Below are 19471 nucleotides of genomic sequence, written 5' to 3'. Positions count from 1 at the left end.
GGGAGGTGAGGTACATAGAGGAATTTGCAAGATGATGGCACCATGTATGAAGCCCGAGTGACAGCATATTAAGAAATGGAAGTGGTTACAGTAGCAGGGTATTAGATGACTTTGGGGGGCTTAGGATACCATAACAGAGGCTGGAGTCAAAGAGGAAATAAGTGACAGAGCTGCTTAAATACTTATTTTCTTTCCTTCTTTCTTTTTTTTATAAAAATTTGTCTTACGAGAAAGTGAGATTTAGACCATTTGGAAATAAATACTCTTTACCTCTGACTTGTGAGTAGGACATCTTGGCTAATTTTGGAACTAATATTGTATCCTAGCGGTTATTTTGGCTGACTGACAATCTTTTAAATACATGATTTAACCATAATCACATTTTAATTGAATATCCTTTTTTTACTCTTTGCCTTCCAGTATCGATACAACATAATGAACTATCCAGGCATAGGCAACCTTCGGCACTCCAGATGTTTTGGACTACACCTCCCATGATGCTTTACCAGCATTATGGGTGTAAGAGCATTATGAGGGATGCAGTCCACAACATCTGGAGTGCCGAAGGTTGCCTTTCCCTAAACTATACAATAGTAAAAAATTTTTTTTTTAATATTCTTTATTTTATCGTGCTCATGTAAAACATGGCGGTAGGCAACGCCACAACAGCTTTGCCAGCGATAAATATAACATTTTAAAAACAGTAAAGGGCGTATATAAACATTGCACATTTTTTAATAAGGTTGCATTATTATAAACATACTTAATGCTCGTCTGTGGAAGCCTATGGCACTCTTTTTAATTAAAGACTTTTGTAGAGAGGGTTTAAGAGGAAAGAAAGGGCTAGTAAACTATCAGGGATATCAGTCTAGCCTATTAGAGTAATTTTCACCTCACAGTGTTTATTATTTCTTGTGATTTACAGTTTATTTTAAGTTAATTGATGGGATAACCTCATCTCTCCTTTTTTGGGAGGAATCTTTGCTTTATTTTCAGGGAGAGAGGCTGAGCGCTGGCTCATGTATTTATTCAATAAGCCATTGACATCTCCTCAGTAAGACAATCTGAGTCACACTTTTTGTAGATACAAATTTTTGGAACAGTTTTCTAACACAATGTTAGAATGAAAACAATGTACAGGTGATTTTCAAAGTTTTATTCAATTGCATACTTTTCAGAAAAGTGATGTTATCTTTTGAAAGGTGCACATCAAAAAATCATTTACCACATCAGAGTTCCTTAAACATTTTGGCATCTAAATATAGTATTAAATCAGTCAGATTTCTCTATATGCTTGAGCATGAGTGCCGCTTCATTATGACGATTGTTCAGTTGGTATGGACCATTATAGAAATTGCATGCAAAAAATGTATCATCAAATGGTTTCTTCAGGTGTACCAACTCTTTTGCTAAAACCTGTGCCTGATTAAAACAGTTTTCGAGATTGGAAATACCATCAAAAGACCTGAAAATCAGTGATAGCCGTTTAGTTAAAGATGAGACCATTAAAAGCTGAAGAAAAATAACTAATGGAGGATACATTGATTATGTAAGTTACGAAGTGGTATTAAATTGTACTAAGTACCATGTGAAGACAAAGACAGTCACTTACCGAATATACCATGTTAAGGCAGGATAACCGTAAACATAAATACTGGAGTCTAATGGTTCAGGAGATTCAAATTTTGATGGGAGGAAAAATAAAGAAAGGGGCTGTTTTTTTGTTTTTTCCCTTGTTGGAACAAATACTGAAAAAGGTAGTGTCATATCCATTTTTGTACCTTTAAGATAAACATAAGAAATAGAGCTTAAGATTGTAAAAAAAAAAATTCTCTATTTATGGAATAAAGGATTACAAAAACATATTTAATTAGGAACAAGGTAAGAAAATAAGGATCCAGCTTTTGTCATCTAAACATAAATATAAAGAGAATATAAATAACAAAGAGAAAACAGCACATACCATTATGCCATTATGCAATTATGCACCTGAACTACCAGTTGTAACCGTACTAAAACATGACCTGAATTCAACTATGCATAGAAAAATTAGTGATTGTAAGTGACAGCAGTATCTAAAAGGTAATGAGTATTAGCTCACTGTTACCAAATAATTAGCACAATATTTACCCTAGCAGTATGAATGCAACACAGTGAGTACAAAAGATAAATGCAGATACAAGTGGCTGAGGAAGAGATGTGTCCCAAACTGTTTGTACCCCTATGATTTTATTCATTTAAATTCCTAGGTAGCTCTTTTTGTACTAGCATTATCCACTTCTCTTGGATTTTTTGCACTAATTTAAATTAAACTATTATAGATGATTTTTAAGGACTTGTATTTCACCAACAGAGCAAACCTCTGTTAACATGTCCTACACACATTGGTGGGGAAATCAGTGGAAGAGAGTAAAGACTAATATAGAGAAATAGAAAAAGAAGAGGAAAAAGAGGGGGGAGAGGAAAACATTTGAGTAAAAAATTAAAAGGGGGTGTGAAGAAAGGATGACTTCAATTTGATGAGCAGCCATGAAACAAAACTGGATCGGATCAAATTAGAGCTTGCTTGTCTTTAATCCAGTCTCAAAAATGGCCACAAAATCCAGCCAAGGGAACCAAATATTCAAGAGTCAGTGTCCATAGCCCCAGGCCTTGATTTACATGTCAGGTGCCAGTAAGAACAGAATGCTATGGTGACCCCTGCACCATCATCCCCACACACACACACAGATACAGATACACATACACATACACACTGACACACATAAACACTTACACACTGAAAAACAGGTACACATACACAGACACACAAGTACACAGACACAGGTATACATACACACTGACTCACAAATACAGACACACAGGTGCACATACACAAACAGGTACACAGACACACACACAGACACAGATACACATACACACTGACACACAAACACTTACACACTGAAAAACAGGTGCACATACACGCTGACACAAATACACAGAGGTACACATACACACTGACAGATAAGTGCACATATACACTGACAAACAGGTACACATACACAGACAGACAGGTACACAGACACATGAATACATACACGCTGACACAAATATAAATGCACAGACACACTGTTACACATACACAGACAAGTGTTTGAGAAGGCCAATAAATACCTCCAGAACAAATTCTCTTAGGTGTGGTGTGGAGTTCTCCAACTCGAGGAGGCTTTGCAGCCATAAGTTACAAAGACAACCCCTATTGTCCAGAACAGCCAGATGTAGGGCCATGACTTGCATTTATTCATTTTGATATGTCAGGGTATTCATCTGAGCTACCAACAGATGGTCACTTGTCACTGTCCCCCTCTAGCTGGCCAACAGGATCAGTGAGGCCCTGTAAGTCCTCATTTAGAAGATGCAGATCCACCTGGTAGTGTGTAATTTGCCTTTTGCAGGTCCTCTATGGTCGGCAAGGCAGGTGGTTGAATCGGGTCGTGGTTTCTATATTGGAGAGCTGGGAGGCAGGGTCTGGCATGGAGGTGAGGAAACCTCTCAAGGATGGAGTAAGCAGACCCTTTTTGGAGTCCTGGCTCTTCAATGAGCCAGCAGGTTTGTGTGTCTTCTCCATGTCATTGGTGAAGCAGGGGAAATTATTGAACGTAGCACAAGGTTGAGCAGAAGCTCAAAACTATGGTGCCATCTTCATTTGGCAGTGCAGCCACACCCTGCAGATCACTTTAAGGCTCTGGTCCTTTTTCGATGACCACCTGCTTGATTTCTGCATATCACATTACAACCTTTAATCCGAAACACTGAAACACAACCTCCATTTGTGAGGCGAGACATTGGTTTAATCAACATATGTTGCTCACATTTCCTCAGCAACTGTCACTATATGGCATTCCTGATAATACATACTTCTTATATTTACAGATATCCTTATGGAGGTTTCAGGGAGTAGTTGCATCCTATATATTGACCTGTGAAACATAATGCATTTGACAGTCTCTTTGAACTTACAACATGTGCGTGTCTCATTCATTACGGCTCTCTAGAGCTGCGGCGAGGTTACAGAACAAACCAGAGATTGATAAATGAATATAAGTGCATGGTAATTAAGTGACTTTCTACTTGAAAGTTCTTTTTCAGGCTAAACCCATAGTGTGTATTCACCGTGCTGTTACTCCTGACACTATTTTGCTCTAACATTTAACATTTCAGACGTTAGGTCGATATGTAAAGAATTGAACCCCACGGCCCCTGACACTCTGGTTGTAAAATGTATACCGTTTCTGAAGTTTCCTCTGTCTTCTGTTGCTTGCCTGTGTCCTGAAACTCTGTATTTCAATCTTCAACCCTCCCCTAATTATTTTTAGGTATCCTATTTCTTTATGAATAAAACTTGGAAGATAAAATAAAAATATATAATGCTGATATGTAAGAAAATTGACAAGACCTACTTAAAGTCCTTTTCAGGTAAGAGTTATATTATAGGTGGTTAAGAAATAATATTCAGTATAAAACACAGTAAATGACAAACCTTTTTCATTTGCTCCACGGATGTATTCGTAGAGACGATCACTTTGACTTATATAGTCACATGACAAGTTTACAATGGTTGAGGCCCAGTTTGTTGGCTCATACTCTCGTACCTCAAAGATCTGAAAACCAGACAGGGATATACAGGTAGCATTACTATAGTGAGATCAATGACCACCATCATAGACAATCCTAACTAATGTGATTCTTTCAATCATTAAATCCTGCTCACTTTCTTCATTATATGAGAAGAGATATTATCAGCTTTTCACATTAGAGACAGTGAGCAGCACATTTAAATTCATCACCCAACATAAATCATAGTTACTACAGTAAAGTATATTTGCAATAACTATAAAGATACAATCTTGCTGTTAACAACAATCTTGTATTTAACAATGTCCATTTTTTGTATAACCGGCTCTGATTGAGTCTGAATTTCATTTGCATATCAGACCAGACTCAAACAATTGCTACCCAGTCTATACAAGCCCCATCCCATGTGGATGGGGTCAGTAAATTATCTGAAGGGGACCTGTCACTGTTTCCCCCCTCATTCCCACACCAATGAGCCATAAGGGCTCTAAAGTAATATATGGGAAGACATGTCTTTGTCTGTATTGGGGGCAACTAATATGCAATGGGGGCACATGTCAGTTGGCTGCTGGTGGAGCCTTTTTTTAAAAAAATGGACATGCATGCCTCTGTAAAAACCCTTAAAAAAAACAGTGAGTGAGCATTATAATGTACTCCTGTCATTATTTAGCCCCTTCAGCCCAGCTGGAGGGGGCCCTGAGGGTGAGGGGGGGACCTAAGGACGCTATAGTGCCTGGAAAAGAGTCTGTTTTCCTGGCACTATAGTGCTCCTTTAATTAACCTGCTTAAATCACTAGCTTAAAGGGCTACAACCATTTTGAGAGGGAGGTAGAGAGGGAGATTGGGAAGAGCTCAATATGTCTATTGCTAGTGTGCAGTGCGAGCTGACGATGTGCATATTTTTTTTTTTTTAATTCTTTATTTTTTCTGTGCAAGAAAATTACAAGCATATGTGAAGTGCCACAACAGCACACATCGTTTAATCAAACACAAATATCAATTTGGCACTTGGAGACTGCACAATTTTTGTTATGTTGAAACAAGCTAGGCACAATTTTTAGGTATATAGTGAAAAGAGGACACGGTAAACATATATCAGTAAACAATAATGAAACAGGCTAAGCTCTAAGTGCTCTAACTGACAGCATGGGAGTGATTAGGCAAGGTGAGTATCCAGGTTGTGTATGCATGGTAAGGTAGAGTAGATAAGTGTTAACCTAAACAAAAGTAGCAATATAGGTATAAGCAAAATTCGCTCAGGAAACCAATGGGTCACGCTTTTCTACAGTGGCACAAACCTCATTAAGGCATGGAGCACAAAAAGTTATATAATGGAATTTAATAAGGCAAGGGGAATAGGAATGCAAAGGTAAGCAGTTAATCCAAAGGTCAGTCCTCAATTGCAAACGTCAGTTTATTCTGCACCTTTTTATATTAATCAATCGATCCAGAGAGACACAGTGCTATTGCTGGATCATAACAGGCTATGGTGTGGGGCACAGGCACTGGCTTGCATAGACTAAAATAGCATAAGGGTACTATGCTCTTGAGTACTGGCATGGCATTAAAATAAAATAACAGCACAATTGCACTAACCTGCTCTAAACTGAAGAACTAACATATTCAGCTGTCTATTATATATATAGCAGAGTACCAGAGCACATTGGACTGCGCAGATAAATGCTTTGCTGAGCCTGACATGTGGCTAAATATATAATTAACTGTCGCTTGCACCCTTAGTGATTGGTATCACGCTGCCTTCAATCAGTAATGCTTGTCATTAATACCCCTAAAGCCTGGGCCACTGGGTAGAGGACCACCCTCCATGTTATATCTAATCACCTATACTGCAGTGCTTGACAGGAGAGTCAGGTTAAATCATAGGCAAAGAAGCAGAAACAAATATGTAGAAACTAAACATAAGGAGTACTTCCTCAACAGCTAGGTGTCTCTTATCAGTTATGACTCCTTGTTTTGTATCTCCTTTGGGTAGTAGGGAACTCTGGTTATAGGTTTGGGGTGTAGGGAAGCCCCATGAAGAGTTCCGCACAGCCCCTCTGTTCATCCGATACCCTCCAGTATCTTGGCCGCTGCCTGCTTCTCTGCGCGGGGCTCAGCTATCTCCCATCGCTATCCCGAGGTCCCTGATGTCAGGCTTGTCTGCTCACGTATGTGGAGGGCTGCTGGTGGGAGGTCTGGATGGGACTTGTCGCTTACGGCTTGTCTGTGTCTTGTTCCCGGTATACGGGTGTCGTTAAAATTGGCTTGCTGGGGGCGTGGCCTGACCAGGGAACGAGCTGGACGCATCGAGCTAGAGCTCCGTTCCCAAAGCGCTTAAAATAGCCTACTATAGCAGTTTTTCAAATACCTGCTCCACGTTTCCATGGATAGACGTAGCGCAAAGAAACACCCCAAGAAAGGGCCAGACTCGGGGACGACGGTCTTGGACATGCTGACTGTCCCGAGGGCCGGCGTAGCCGACACACAACATGGCGCCGGAGCAGGCCCGACGCCATCTTCGCCCTCACCACGCGGGCCGCTGACCGCAAACCCAAGAGAAGGAGAGACGGCACAAATCCTAGCAAAGCTGGCAGAAGTACAGACTTACTTGGCTGGAGAGATTGAAAGGTCCACGTCGGTCCTGCAAGCCGAGATCACAGCACTGGGCACGCGAACCGCCAGACTTGAAGAACGCCTGGAAGTCACTACAGGGGCTCATAATACGGTGGTGTCCCATGTGCAAAGACTGGAAGCCCGTGTAACTGACATGGAGCTCGCCATGGAGGACATGGCGAACCGTTCCAGGAGGAACAACATCCGCCTGAGAGGCCTGCCCGAGAATGAGGGCGAAGGCCCCCTGGAGCCCACACTGCTCGCCCTCTTCACACCGCTACTGCCTGACCTGCCTGCAGATCAATGGTGCATCGAAAGAGCGCACAGAGCCCTCCGCGCTAGAAGGCAGGAACCCAACGCCTCCAGGGACATCATTATCCGGTTCCTCCACTTCAGAACCAAAGAGGCACTGATGAGGAAATGCAGGGAAGTGGAGCTCCGATCAGAGGGGTCTGTCCTGCAGCTGTTCCAGGACCTGGCCCCCAGCACGCTACAGAGGCGCAGAGAATGGCGGCCCATCACGGAGGCTCTGAGAGGAGCTGGCGTGCGCTATGCCTGGGGCCACCCGTTCAGGCTCCTGGCATTCCGCGGAGGGAGACCCCATGTGCTGCTACCCGGAGGAGACCCGGCAAAATTCCTGAATGGGCTGCAGATCCCAGCCCCGACGCGGCTGCTGACGCCAGCGGAGACCAACGAGGACCTCGTCCCCCTCCCGGCGGAATGGCAGGGGGCAGGAGTTCGGAGGCGCTGACGGCTGGAGCGGGTAGAGTACAGTGGCTGAGAGCCGGGGTGACATAGCTAGGAGGCACACATTCTTCAGCCTACTGAGGGACAAGAGGGGGGGGAACCGGGGACTCTATTTGGGTGGGGGAAGGGGGCACTGAGCCGCTCAGTAACTAGACCCGAGGGACCACCAACTGAGTCCACAGCTACTCTTGTCTTGCATGCTTTTTAGGGGACATTAACTTTTATGACTTTTCCCGCCATTTTCTCCCTCCAACACGGGCGGGCACATAAAGAGCGGGAACTGGTATTCATGGGGGCGGTACGCATACAAGGATCCCACCCACAGATCTAGAGGGAGGAGGGAGGGGGTGGGTGGGCAGCCCCACGAATCAAGTGAGAGTTAGAGGAGTCGTCCCCTCTGGGCCCCATAGATATACCAGGGTTAGTCACTGGAGGGTATCGGGTGGGAGGTTTTTGGCGGAGGGGGGAGAGCCCCATGAGAGACGGGGGAGGCGCTATCCTCTACAATCACGAGGGCGGGGACCTGGGGGGCTCCACCTTAAATAGGGGTCTCCGGCTCCGAGCCCGTTGTTTGTGGGGCCCCAGTTGGGGGGACGGGGGCTACCCCAGCGCACGCTATCGGCACCTACCTGATGGCCACCACCACAGCGGGTACGGGGGAGGGCGAGGAGGTGGGGAAGGAAGGGACAACCGCGGCCATGCCAGCCACCGCCGGAAGAAGGGTGTCTACACAGCTGCAGCTACTGCTCGTGGCGGTGGGCCTGGGGGCGAGGCGCCCGTCCCCTGGGGGTCGGGCCGGCTTTTTGTTGCCGCGCTTTGCCCCCGACGGGACTCTGTTCCGCCTGGGGCGGGCGCCTCGCCCTCACGCCCAGAAGGGCCCGAGAACCTTAGGCATGTCAACTTGTAGGGGGAAGCCGGCGGTGGCTGCGTGATGGAGCAGGTAGGGGGGTGAGAAATTTCCTTCCCTCCAAGCGGGAGAGAGCCCTGGTGGGAGGGGGGAGGCGGGAGCACGGGACTCCCGGAGGGGGGAGGGAACAGGCAGGCTTAGCTGGGAGGGGGGCAACGCACAAGCCCCACGGGCAGCACCGGACACAGGGGCGGGCGGACTCAGGGTTGATCACCACAGGGTTTTACAGAGTATGATAGCTCCCTAGAAGTCAAGACAGGGCCACTTTTCCCCCGACCCAGTCCCTGGGCCGGTTTTTACAAGGTTTATTACAGTTTTTGCATGTTATTGATGTATGTATACTTACGTTGTTTGCATGTTAGGGTGGAGCAGTTTACACAGCACACTACAAGAGCTCAGACAATATGCTAGATAGCGCAAAAGGGTCAGAGGTTCACACATCCAAATCTCATACTAGCGCTGAGCGCGGACGAGATAGGGAATTGTGATCCCCAACCAGGTCTGGCAATGGATAAGACCAGACACGCACAGCCGAGTACTTTTTCCGCTCGGCTGTGGTTTCTTTTCTACCTTTTCCTATTCTCTACCTTCCCCTCATTCCTCCCCCCTCACCCGAGTACCTTGCCCCACACACCCTGGACCGGGGGGCCCCGACGGGGGAATATACAGACCGGAGCTGGGACAGAGGTGGGCGTGCATATTAGCGACCCACATGACGGGACAACATGTCTTTGAAAATAACGTCCTTAAATGTGAAAGGGCTTAACACGCCGCACAAAAGGCGTCTTCTCCTCAGAGAACTGAAGAGAATGAAGTCGGACATAGCTTTTATCCAGGAAACGCACCTACCGAAACACGCTGTAGCCCATCTAACAGACCACACCTTTAGGGTCTCATACGAAGCCAGAAAACACACAAAACATAACGGAGTGGCGGTTTTAGTACGCAATAGCTGCCCACTACAGATAGCCTCCACAACAGCAGACCCTAACGGGAGGTACATTATAGTTTCAGGCACTCTCCAAGCGCATGCGATACACCTTATAAACATCTATGCCCCAAACACACCAGACCAGGCCTTCTGGGATGACTTGACAGCGAAGGTCCAAACCCTGCACCACGGACTCATTATTCTGGGGGGAGACTTTAACGCGGTACCCAACCCGGCTGTAGACAGAAGCGCACAACGCAATCCGACGGGACCGCAGGGCAGGGGGGGGCAGGACAGGCAGCTCCACAAGTTCATGGGGGACACGGGGTTGGTGGATATTTGGAGAGCACATCATCCGAGCACGAGGGATTTCACCTTCTACTCGGCCCCCCACGGTACATACTCCAGGCTTGACATGTTCTTGATCAATGGGCGAGCCCTGGCGCGAGTCACAGGTTCGGAGATAGGATCTATCTCGTGGTCGGACCACGCAGACGTCCATGTCACCATGGGGAATCTCTGTAACGCTTCCCCCTGGACGTGGAAACTCAACCAATCCCTACTGAGAGACCCAGAGGTGGTGGACCAGATCCGCGCAGACATTCGTGAGTATTTTGACGCCAATGTCACGCCAGACATGCGCCCTGATGTCATATGGGCAGCGCATAAAACGGTAATAAGAGGGTCGCTTATCAAGATAGCTACAGCCCGCAAGAAACAAAAAGCCCAAACTCTACAGAGACTCCTGACTGAACTACGGTCGCTCGAACAACAACACAAGGGGCGTTCAGACGACGACACATTTAGACAGTTGGAGGCGACTCGCCACGCCATACGCTCCCTGTTAGTTGACGATACTGCTAGGGCCATGACTTGGACCAAACGAACATTCTACGAGCGAGCAAATAAAATGGACACCCTACTGGCGCGAGTCCTTAGACCTAGGGCCAGACGAGGCCACATAACAGCCATCCGTCACCCCGATAAGACGGTCAAAACATTACCCAACGACATAGCGGAAGTATTCACGGAATATTACAGGTCCCTTTACAACCACACCCCACACGCAGAAAATAGGACAATACCCAACGACGAAGCTACACTTCGTTTTGTACGGGACCTGGGTCTTCCCAAATTGCCCCAAGACGCAGTAGACATTCTGGCGGCCGAAATCACCCCAGACGAAATAGACCGAGCAATAACGTTACTGAAAGGGAACAAAGCCCCTGGGCCCGACGGATTTGACGGAAGTTATTACAAGACGTTTAGGGAAGAACTAACCCCCCACCTAGCCTCTGTATTCCAAAGCTTCCAGACAGGAAACGCCCCGAACCCGGACATGTCCCTGGCCACCATCATTCTACTGCCAAAACCAGATAAAGAACCCCTGTCCCCTGGGAGCTACCGGCCAATTTCCCTCATAAACCATGACATGAAACTCCTAGCAAAAGTCCAAGCTGAACGCCTTAACCCATTCCTAGCATCCCTGATCGACGCAGACCAGGTTGGTTTTGTACCGCACAGACAGCTATTCGAAAACACTCGTAGGAACATAGATTTGATATGGAGACAGGTGGTCACAAAAACTCCCACGCTGGTTGTGTCGCTTGACGCAGAAAAAGCTTTCGACCGTGTGACTTGGCCGTTCCTGTTCACCCTACTGACTCATTTAGGATTCCCCGACCGGTTCATGACAGTCCTACGTGCAATGTACACCAATGTCAGGGCACAGGTGAAGATATCAGGAGCCCCGCTCCGACCCTTCACGCTGTCTAACGGTACGAGACAGGGGTGCCCCCTCTCGCCGCTACTGTTTGTGCTATCACTGGAGCCCCTCCTACAGGCCCTAAGGCGCCATCCACACATTCGGGGCGTCGCGGTGGGGGGTCGCGAGTTCCTGGTGTCGGCCTATGCGGATGATGTGCTCTTGGCTTTGACCGACCCCGTGAAGTCGATGGAGGCCCTACAAGAGGTGTTGAACACCTTTGGGGCCATTTCGGGGTATAGGGCCAACATGGCGAAGTCGGGAGCCCTCCCAATAGAGGTTCCGGCGGATACTGTCTCCTTGATACAGGATACCCACCACTTACAAATTGAGCGGCAGGCACTTAAATATCTGGGAGTTCGCCTGACGGCTAAACCGGATAAATTATACGACCAAAACTACACTCCACTAATAAAGCAGCTGGTAAGGGAAATGGAGACGTGGGTGGAAAGGCCCATCTCATGGATGGGTCGGATACATGCCGTCAAGATGAACATCCTACCCAGAATTTTATTTCTGTTTCAAGCACTCCCCATTCGCGTCACAAAAGCCTCCTTACAACCCTTGCAGAGGGCGATTGGCGCCTTTATATGGCAGAACAAAAGACACAGGATATCTAGGTATATCCTGCACAGGCCACGTCCGCGAGGAGGGTTGGGTCTCCCGCACGTCTATCTCTACTACATAGCTACACAACTGACACAGGCGGCGATGTGGCATTCTCCCCCGGGGGATCGCAAATGGGCAGATGTAGAATCGCTCATGACAGGGGCCGACCTCCCACAGCTATTGATGTGGGTACCCAAAGAACAAAGACCTGAGATCAGAGCAACGTGCCCCACTATACTCAACTCCCTACAGATATGGGACACTTTTAAGCTTAAATACCGGTTGGCATCCGACCCATCCCCAATCATGCCATACTTACGCAATACAGCCTTTCCCCCGGGTATGATAGCAAGAGACTTCAGGAACCTCGAAAGGATAGGGCTACAACACATCTGCCAACTGTTTGAAGGACCAGATGTCATTGCCTTCGACACGCTAAGGCAGCGGGGCCACCTCACGCCGGCTGATTTCTTTAGATACGTACAAATCAGAGATTTTGCAAATAGGACACAGATAAAGACGGCGGCCCGGAAACAGCTGACGTTCTTTGAACGCATATGTCTCCAAGAGAGAATGCCCAAGGGCATGATAACGCTCGTGTACGCCCACCTCTGTTCAGAAGCTAGGGACTGGGGTAAACTAGCCTACACAGATCAGTGGGAACGGGACTTGGGAGACACTCTGGAAGGCGTGGAGTGGCAAGAGATCTGGGAGGCTAACCACACCTCGTCGGTGTGCGTCACATTACAGGAGCAGTCCATAAAAACAATGCTTCGCTGGTACACCACTCCCGTTAAACTATTCCAAATGCACAAGACTCCCACAGACGTGTGCTGGAGGGGGTGCGGCCTGAGAGGGACGTATATCCACATGTGGTGGGACTGCCCGCAGATGACCGTATTCTGGAAGCAGATACAGACACTGTTGACTCAGGTCTTTGGCATATCTCCCAGCCTGGACCCTTGGCTGTTCCTCCTAAGTAGGTCCCTGGAAGGCTGGACTAGGCAAGAACAAAAGTTATTGCATAAAATCACCCTGGCGGCCAGGAGGGCGGTAGCAGCTGATTGGCTGCGGCCAGATACACCACCCCTCACAGGGGTCATTAGGAGAATAAAAGAAGTCCACCTAATGGACGACCTGACTGCCAGGGTGCGGGGCACCTTAAAATCCTTCTACAAGATATGGGAACCCTGGGAAAACTCCAACCTGAGCAATTGAGTAACGGCAGGGCCCCATGGGTGACCCGGAGGGACCCCCCGGCCCCCCCCCCCCACCCCCTCCTCCCCCTCCCTTCCACCCTTCTTTCGTGACTCTTTCTTCTCTCCACTTTTACTAAATCTCTACCTGGGTAGAGCTTTGACCAATATACCTGGCACAAACGCAGGCACGGGGGGCGCACGGACAACAGTAACCTCAGGGGGAGAACCAGGCTGGCAGCCTTACATACAAGAGGGGACGAACCAAGCACAGAGCATACATATCCACCGATAAGCAAATAATACGGGTCGGTACCCAGTAGGCCAAACGCAAATAACGTACTGACAGCTGGTATCTCTCTGTTGGCACGCCCCGTGACTAAAGCAAGCTGTTAAACAGGGCAGGTTCTATTATGCCAGAATGTGCATCCACTGTGATATAAAATGTTATCGCGATCATCACATACTCTCATACAATATCAAACATATACTGATGGATGAAATGTCACATATTCTACTACCTGTTAAACTTGTTGAGGCTGCACAAGCCTATTGTAGTACGATGAAAAATGAAAATAAAGAATTGAAAAAAAAAAAATTGGCTTGCTGGCTCCTTAGGTATCCTGGGGTTGTCTGTGGCTTGGGGAGGGCCGGTCGTATCTCCCATGGTTTAGCCGTCGCTGCCTGGTTAGGTTGCGTCTTTTGGCTTGTCGGCGGGAATGGCGCCTGCATCGTCGCCATTTTCTTGCATGCTTCTTTTGACGGGGAGCCCTTCTGAGGTGAGCGTGGGACGGCGATCTTAGCGGTGAGATTCGGTCGCGAGCAGTAGCCTGTCGCTCTTCAAGTTTCCTCCAAAAGGCCTCAAAGATTTTATCAAGCCGCTTCTGGCTCTCCGACACCTGTGTCGTGTCGGGTGGCCCTTTGGGGTTTGCCGCCATTTTGGAGTTAGAAGGTCGCTGCAGCGGTGTCTGCAGGGGTCCTTCAGGGACCGGGATGACCCCCGCCGGTCCATAGGGGAGGAACGAAGGCCCTTCTTCGCTGTTTCTGCCATTAACGGTGACGGAGGAGCGGCCGTCTCCCTCACGCCAATTGTGCTCGTAGGCCGCGAGCAGTGTTTCTCTTTATTCCGCTGGTTGTGCTGCATGTCTGGTATCAGCTTGTTGCTCCCGTCGAGCTCGCTCTTTTGGCAGCTCCTGTGGGTCATTTGGGGCTCATTGAGTGCTTATTTTGGGGTAAAATTAGCCTCTAGGAGCAGGAGCAGCTCTACCTTGCGTTCGCTCGGTTCAGCGGCCAGGCCCCGCCCACGATGTGCATATTTTATGAACAGAATGTATATTATTCTGACCAGAATTCCGGGTGGCCAAAGTCATGTGTGCCAAGTGTGTAGCAAGTGCAGATTTTTCTGTATGTGCAGTGTTTGAAGCAGAAGCATTGCACATACAGATTCCTACCACCATGACAACTTCCTATCACTGAGGTAGTTGGAGTAACCCTTTTAGAAAGAAGCAGGCTGTTCCTACCTGTAGCATGGCAGATGAGGGCATAAAATAGGTATTAAACTTCCCCATAGTACGAAGAGTGTCATATTACCCCAATATGCATTTTTTATTTCTATAAAGTACTGGCCAGCTGCTACATAACTGTCAAGGGATTTTAATGATTTGCCCCCTGACTGCTATCTCTACCAGCAGTCAAATAGTACTTATTATTAAATTTGTTGAGTAATAGCTTCAAGGATAAATTTGATGAATTATTTTATTCTAGTTTGAAGCAACATTGGAAGTGTTTTGCAAAAACAGATGTGAGAAATGCTGAACTTGATGGACATGTGTCTCTTTTCAGCCTACCTAGCTTGGCAACTATGAAACAATAGTTCCCTATCCATGGTACGTCTACCTGCTGGTGGCTTGTAAAAACATTTATATAATGGCAGAAATTACTTCCACAAGGCCAGGGCCCAACTGGCCCACCGGGATACTCGGGAATTTCCTGGTGGGCCGCAGCATCTGGGGCTGGTAGGAAGCCCTGATGTGTAATTTAAATAATTTTCCCTCAAACTGTTAGTCCGAGGGAGAGAAGGGCTGGAGGGAGGTGCTGGTGCAGCCCATTTAGGCTGCCAGGGGCCGGAGGGAGTTCAGAGTTTCCCTCCTGAATCTTCAGCAATTGATGCCTCTATTCTCTGCCCCCGGACTCAAGCCCCACCTCATGGATTCAAGTCCCGTCTCCTAAATTAAAGTCACGCCTCCCATGGTCAAGCTCTGTCCCCACACACGCTGCTGGCCTGGAAGGAAGAGGTCAGAAAATTGAGACATCACCTCCTTGTCTCGCCCAGCCTTCTGTGACAGGTAGGCTTCAGCCCATGACAGTGAGTGTGTGTGTGTGTTTGCTAGTGAGTGAGCTTGTGAGCATGTGTGTGTGTGTGTGTGTGTCAGTGAGCTTGTCTGAAGGGAGCATGTGTGTGTCAGTAAACCTGTCTGTAGTGAGCATTTGTGTGTCAGTGAGTTTGTCTGGAGTGAGCTTGTGTGTGTCAGAGAGCTTGTCTGGAGTGAGCTTGTGTGTGTGTCAGAGAGCTTGTCTGCAGTGAGCATGTGTATCAATCAGCTGTATCAATGAGTCAGTGAGATTGTCTGTGTCTGCATGTGAGTATGCTTACTGTATAATTAAACTTTTTACCACAAACGACCCAATATTTTTAATTATAAAAAGGAACATACCAATTACATATATGTGTATATATATATATATATATATATATATATATATACATACACACACACACACTTTTCAATCAATACCAGCATTCTGGGTCGTCCAATAAAAAAAAAAGAGACCAACACTATAGGGCCATTCATCAGGACAATAAAAAGATAATAAATACTATATATATATATATGTATGCGCTGACATACATTTTTTTCCAGGGCTGCTTTGTATCCCCAGTCCAGCCCTGCACCGGGCTGATCCTGTGCTGTTGCACACTGCCCCCATTATTGGCATGCCTTGAGTTTAATTGTCGGCTGAGCGCTGGAACTCTTGGCTTGCTGCTTGTGCTTTATGGCACTTGCCTCCTTATTGGTGTGTAGAGCAGTTAGAGGCAGAGACTACTCGCATTGCATAGGAGGCTTGGATAGAGGAGGTCGCGCCCAAGTGCAACGTGACACACACTGAATTACCCTAGCTTTGAACGTTGAGGGATCACAGAAAGATAAGAGATCTCCTTTTGTTGCATGGAGAGAAATATTATTTGAGTGAAGGTTCCCACACCCACATATAACTCCCCCTCCCCACCATCACCTTCCCATTCACTGCCCCCTAAACACACTGTCACCCACCCACACAATGCCGTTCACTCTGCCACCCTCCCACGCAATGCCCCACACTGTTACTCTCCCCACACTGGCCCCTGCACTATCACCTTCCAACACACTGGTCCGCACACTGTCACCTTCTGTACACAATGTCATCCTCCCCACACATACTGTCACCCCCACACAATGCCCTACACACTGTCACCCTCCGACACACTGCCCCCACAAACTGTCACTGCCCACATACACTGCCTCCTCAAGAACTGACTGCAAACGTACTGCCTAAAATATCTCACTCCTTGGTAGGTGCCATTGTAACAATACAATCAATGGTATTTACTTCAAACGTCAGTGGTTTTAATGTTGTGGTTGGTCTGTGTATACTACAGATATCACTACCTGTTTGCAGTTTCTCTGGCATTCTAGAGGGAGGCTGTGAATTAAAAGTAGCTCACTCAGTGCTGTTAGCTAAGCTTGGGGACATACATATGGACAAACTGAAAGGACAAGCGTAAAGTTGTATTGGTGTCCGGAGTGTCCCTTTAAGGTGTGCAGTAAGAGAGGGAAACCACATTTCTTTAGTAATAAACACAACATTGTTCCTTTACTTTTTCTAGAACAATGGTTTTCAAGTGTCTCAAGCATGCTGTGAAAATGTCGACTTCAGGGCTGAAATTGTTTGAATCCCGTCATAAATAGCAGCATTTAATCATTGTCAGAATTGGGATTCCCATCTGTTAATTGATTAAAGCTAGAAAGTAAATTTGGCTAGAAACAGGCAAATCAGTCTAGTAAGGCTTCAAGCAAATATGACATATACTATCCTGATGAAGGTAAAAAAACAAAATACTCCTATAATACCCACAGGTTAAACCAAACAGAAAACCCATGTGTTAAAATGATGAGAACCTACTTACTTCATGTTTCTCCACCACTCGATACCTTGGGCACTTATGCCCTCTACAGAAATCCGGAGTCATGTACCCATCAGAACCATCTATAGCTGTCACCTCGCTGCCCCACACACAGAGGAAGGTCAGCACCAGGATTCGTTCTGTGCACATAACCTCTGTGGGATACCCAGAGCTTAGTGCCAGGAATGGGCATCTATTGTTCTTTTATACTGTATGCAGGGGAGTGTCAGGTAAAGTACCCAGTGCATTTCTTGGCACAGTCTCTCAACTATAAAACACATAACAGAAATGTCTTTTATTTCTTTCTTATGGCATAATGAAATCTCTTAATAAGTATCTGTTTTTCCAGCTGCAGAATAATTGCAGGGTAGTATGTGCTCTCTGATTAGTTAAATAAACATTGGGTACATTATGAACCTAGACAATCTGTGCTATATATTGTGATAACTAAATGGCTCACAAATACACATATCAATAATCTGATCTGACATTTTAATGTAGTGTGTGCATGGAAGATTAACCTGATCATTACAAAGAAATATTTTGTTTTGAACATTTATTTGAAATATGGATTGAAAAAAAAAAGGATGGAAGCGCTCCAGAATGCTGTGCAACAAGTGCTACCACGTTTATTGAAGAACAAAGATATTTATCAAACGTTTCAGGCAACAAGCCCTTTCTCGGTGCATCTTGTCCTTTTAAATATAGGGTGCATAGCTAGCACATAAACGCATGATAAACTAGCAATATTGGCTATGCATTGCTGGTCAGACAAACATGACAATTTGCACTTTAAAAAAAAAAAAAAATTTCATGTATTCGTTCTTTGTAGAAATATTGGGAGAATAGACAGGTCCAGACAATATGCAGTATCCCTTAACCACAGTCTGAAATAGTTGAAACGCTAAAATTCAGTTTGTCTCACAGAAGGTGTGATAAAATTTATAAATATATAATCCTGCTTGAAGGTATTTGTAAGGGCGTTGATGGTATTACTAGCAGATCAGTACATCTTACTAAATATGGCAACAGAATGTATAGGGAATGTCAGCATTTCACCTTAATTCCATCTGCTTCCTGTATACAAGAAGGAATGTGTTCTCTTTAGTGGCACAAAAGCTGGATAGCCCAGAGACAGGTTTCATTGACTCTTGGAAAAAGTCAACAAGGTCCACATTTTTTAATATTGTCCACCTGCATTTTACTGTACTTCACCAGAAGCTATTTCCTTTTGTCTTTGTGTTTTCTTTTGAGAAGTGTGGAGAAAGACAGAAGGTTTTTGTCCCCTAAAACACATCCATCTGTGAGATTTGAGCCTGTCCTTGTCTGGCTCTGATCCATGTGAGTGTACGGTATATATATATTATTACATACACTGGGGCACTTAATATAATACACTTTATGTTTTCTTCTTTCTATTTAGCAAACTGCTTTATTATCCTTTCAGTTATTAGGGTAAGTTGTTTTGTAAGTGCTACACTGTTTGCACTGGTGGTAGTTTTAATCACCCTGTTCACTTGTTTTACGTCTGCCAGTTTGCAATATTAATTGTAGATTATACTAGCTTTAGTGTAACTATAATCTTAATTTTATTAATGACAGGAGGCAAATATTTGCTTAAGTCTCGCTCTTTACTAGAACTCCACAGCAGCACATTAACATAGAGATAAAAACACCAGAGACAAAAAAAACATGAATCTATAAAAGGCTTCTCCCAACTAACTATTTTCTCTTTCCCGCTGGGCAAATAAAGTACATGAACAATACACCACAAATACAATAACAGGAGAAACAAACATAACATAACGATGAATGCAATGCGAACTAGAAACCGTGGAACCAGTGGGTGAAGCCTTGACCTTTA

General features: G+C 46.0%; 1 protein-coding gene across 1 annotated transcript; it reads right to left on the bottom strand.

The window, feature by feature from the left end:
- Positions 1–1141: 1141 nt before the first annotated feature.
- Positions 1142–17774, bottom strand: LOC134585895 (heme-binding protein 2-like). The gene is made up of 4 exons (XM_063441375.1): positions 17611–17774; positions 4523–4643; positions 1613–1781; positions 1142–1465 (listed from the first exon to the last, which is right to left on the bottom strand). Exons 1-4 carry the CDS (start codon positions 17755–17757, stop codon positions 1273–1275), a joined length of 630 nt encoding a protein of 209 aa, XP_063297445.1. The 5' UTR covers positions 17758–17774; the 3' UTR covers positions 1142–1272.
- Positions 17775–19471: the final 1697 nt, after the last annotated feature.

The sequence above is a fragment of the Pelobates fuscus genome, chromosome 2, assembly GCF_036172605.1.
Source record: "Pelobates fuscus isolate aPelFus1 chromosome 2, aPelFus1.pri, whole genome shotgun sequence".
Classification (NCBI taxonomy): Eukaryota; Metazoa; Chordata; class Amphibia; order Anura; family Pelobatidae; genus Pelobates; species Pelobates fuscus.
Note: the sequence above shows the minus strand (reverse complement) of the source record. Positions and strands in the feature narration are given on the sequence as shown.

Bases quoted from the DNA above. Each gene is read 5' to 3' on its own strand.
- LOC134585895 (XM_063441375.1), bottom strand. From the start codon at position 17,757: ATGTGCACAGAACGAATCCTGGTGCTGACCTTCCTCTGTGTGTGGGGC. The intron at 4,644-17,610 runs GTAAGTAGGTTC...TCTGGTTTTCAG, and splicing joins GAGTGGTGGAGAAACATGAA to ATCTTTGAGGTACGAGAGTA. The intron at 1,466-1,612 runs GTAAGTGACTGT...ACTGATTTTCAG, and splicing joins GCCTTAACATGGTATATTCG to GTCTTTTGATGGTATTTCCA.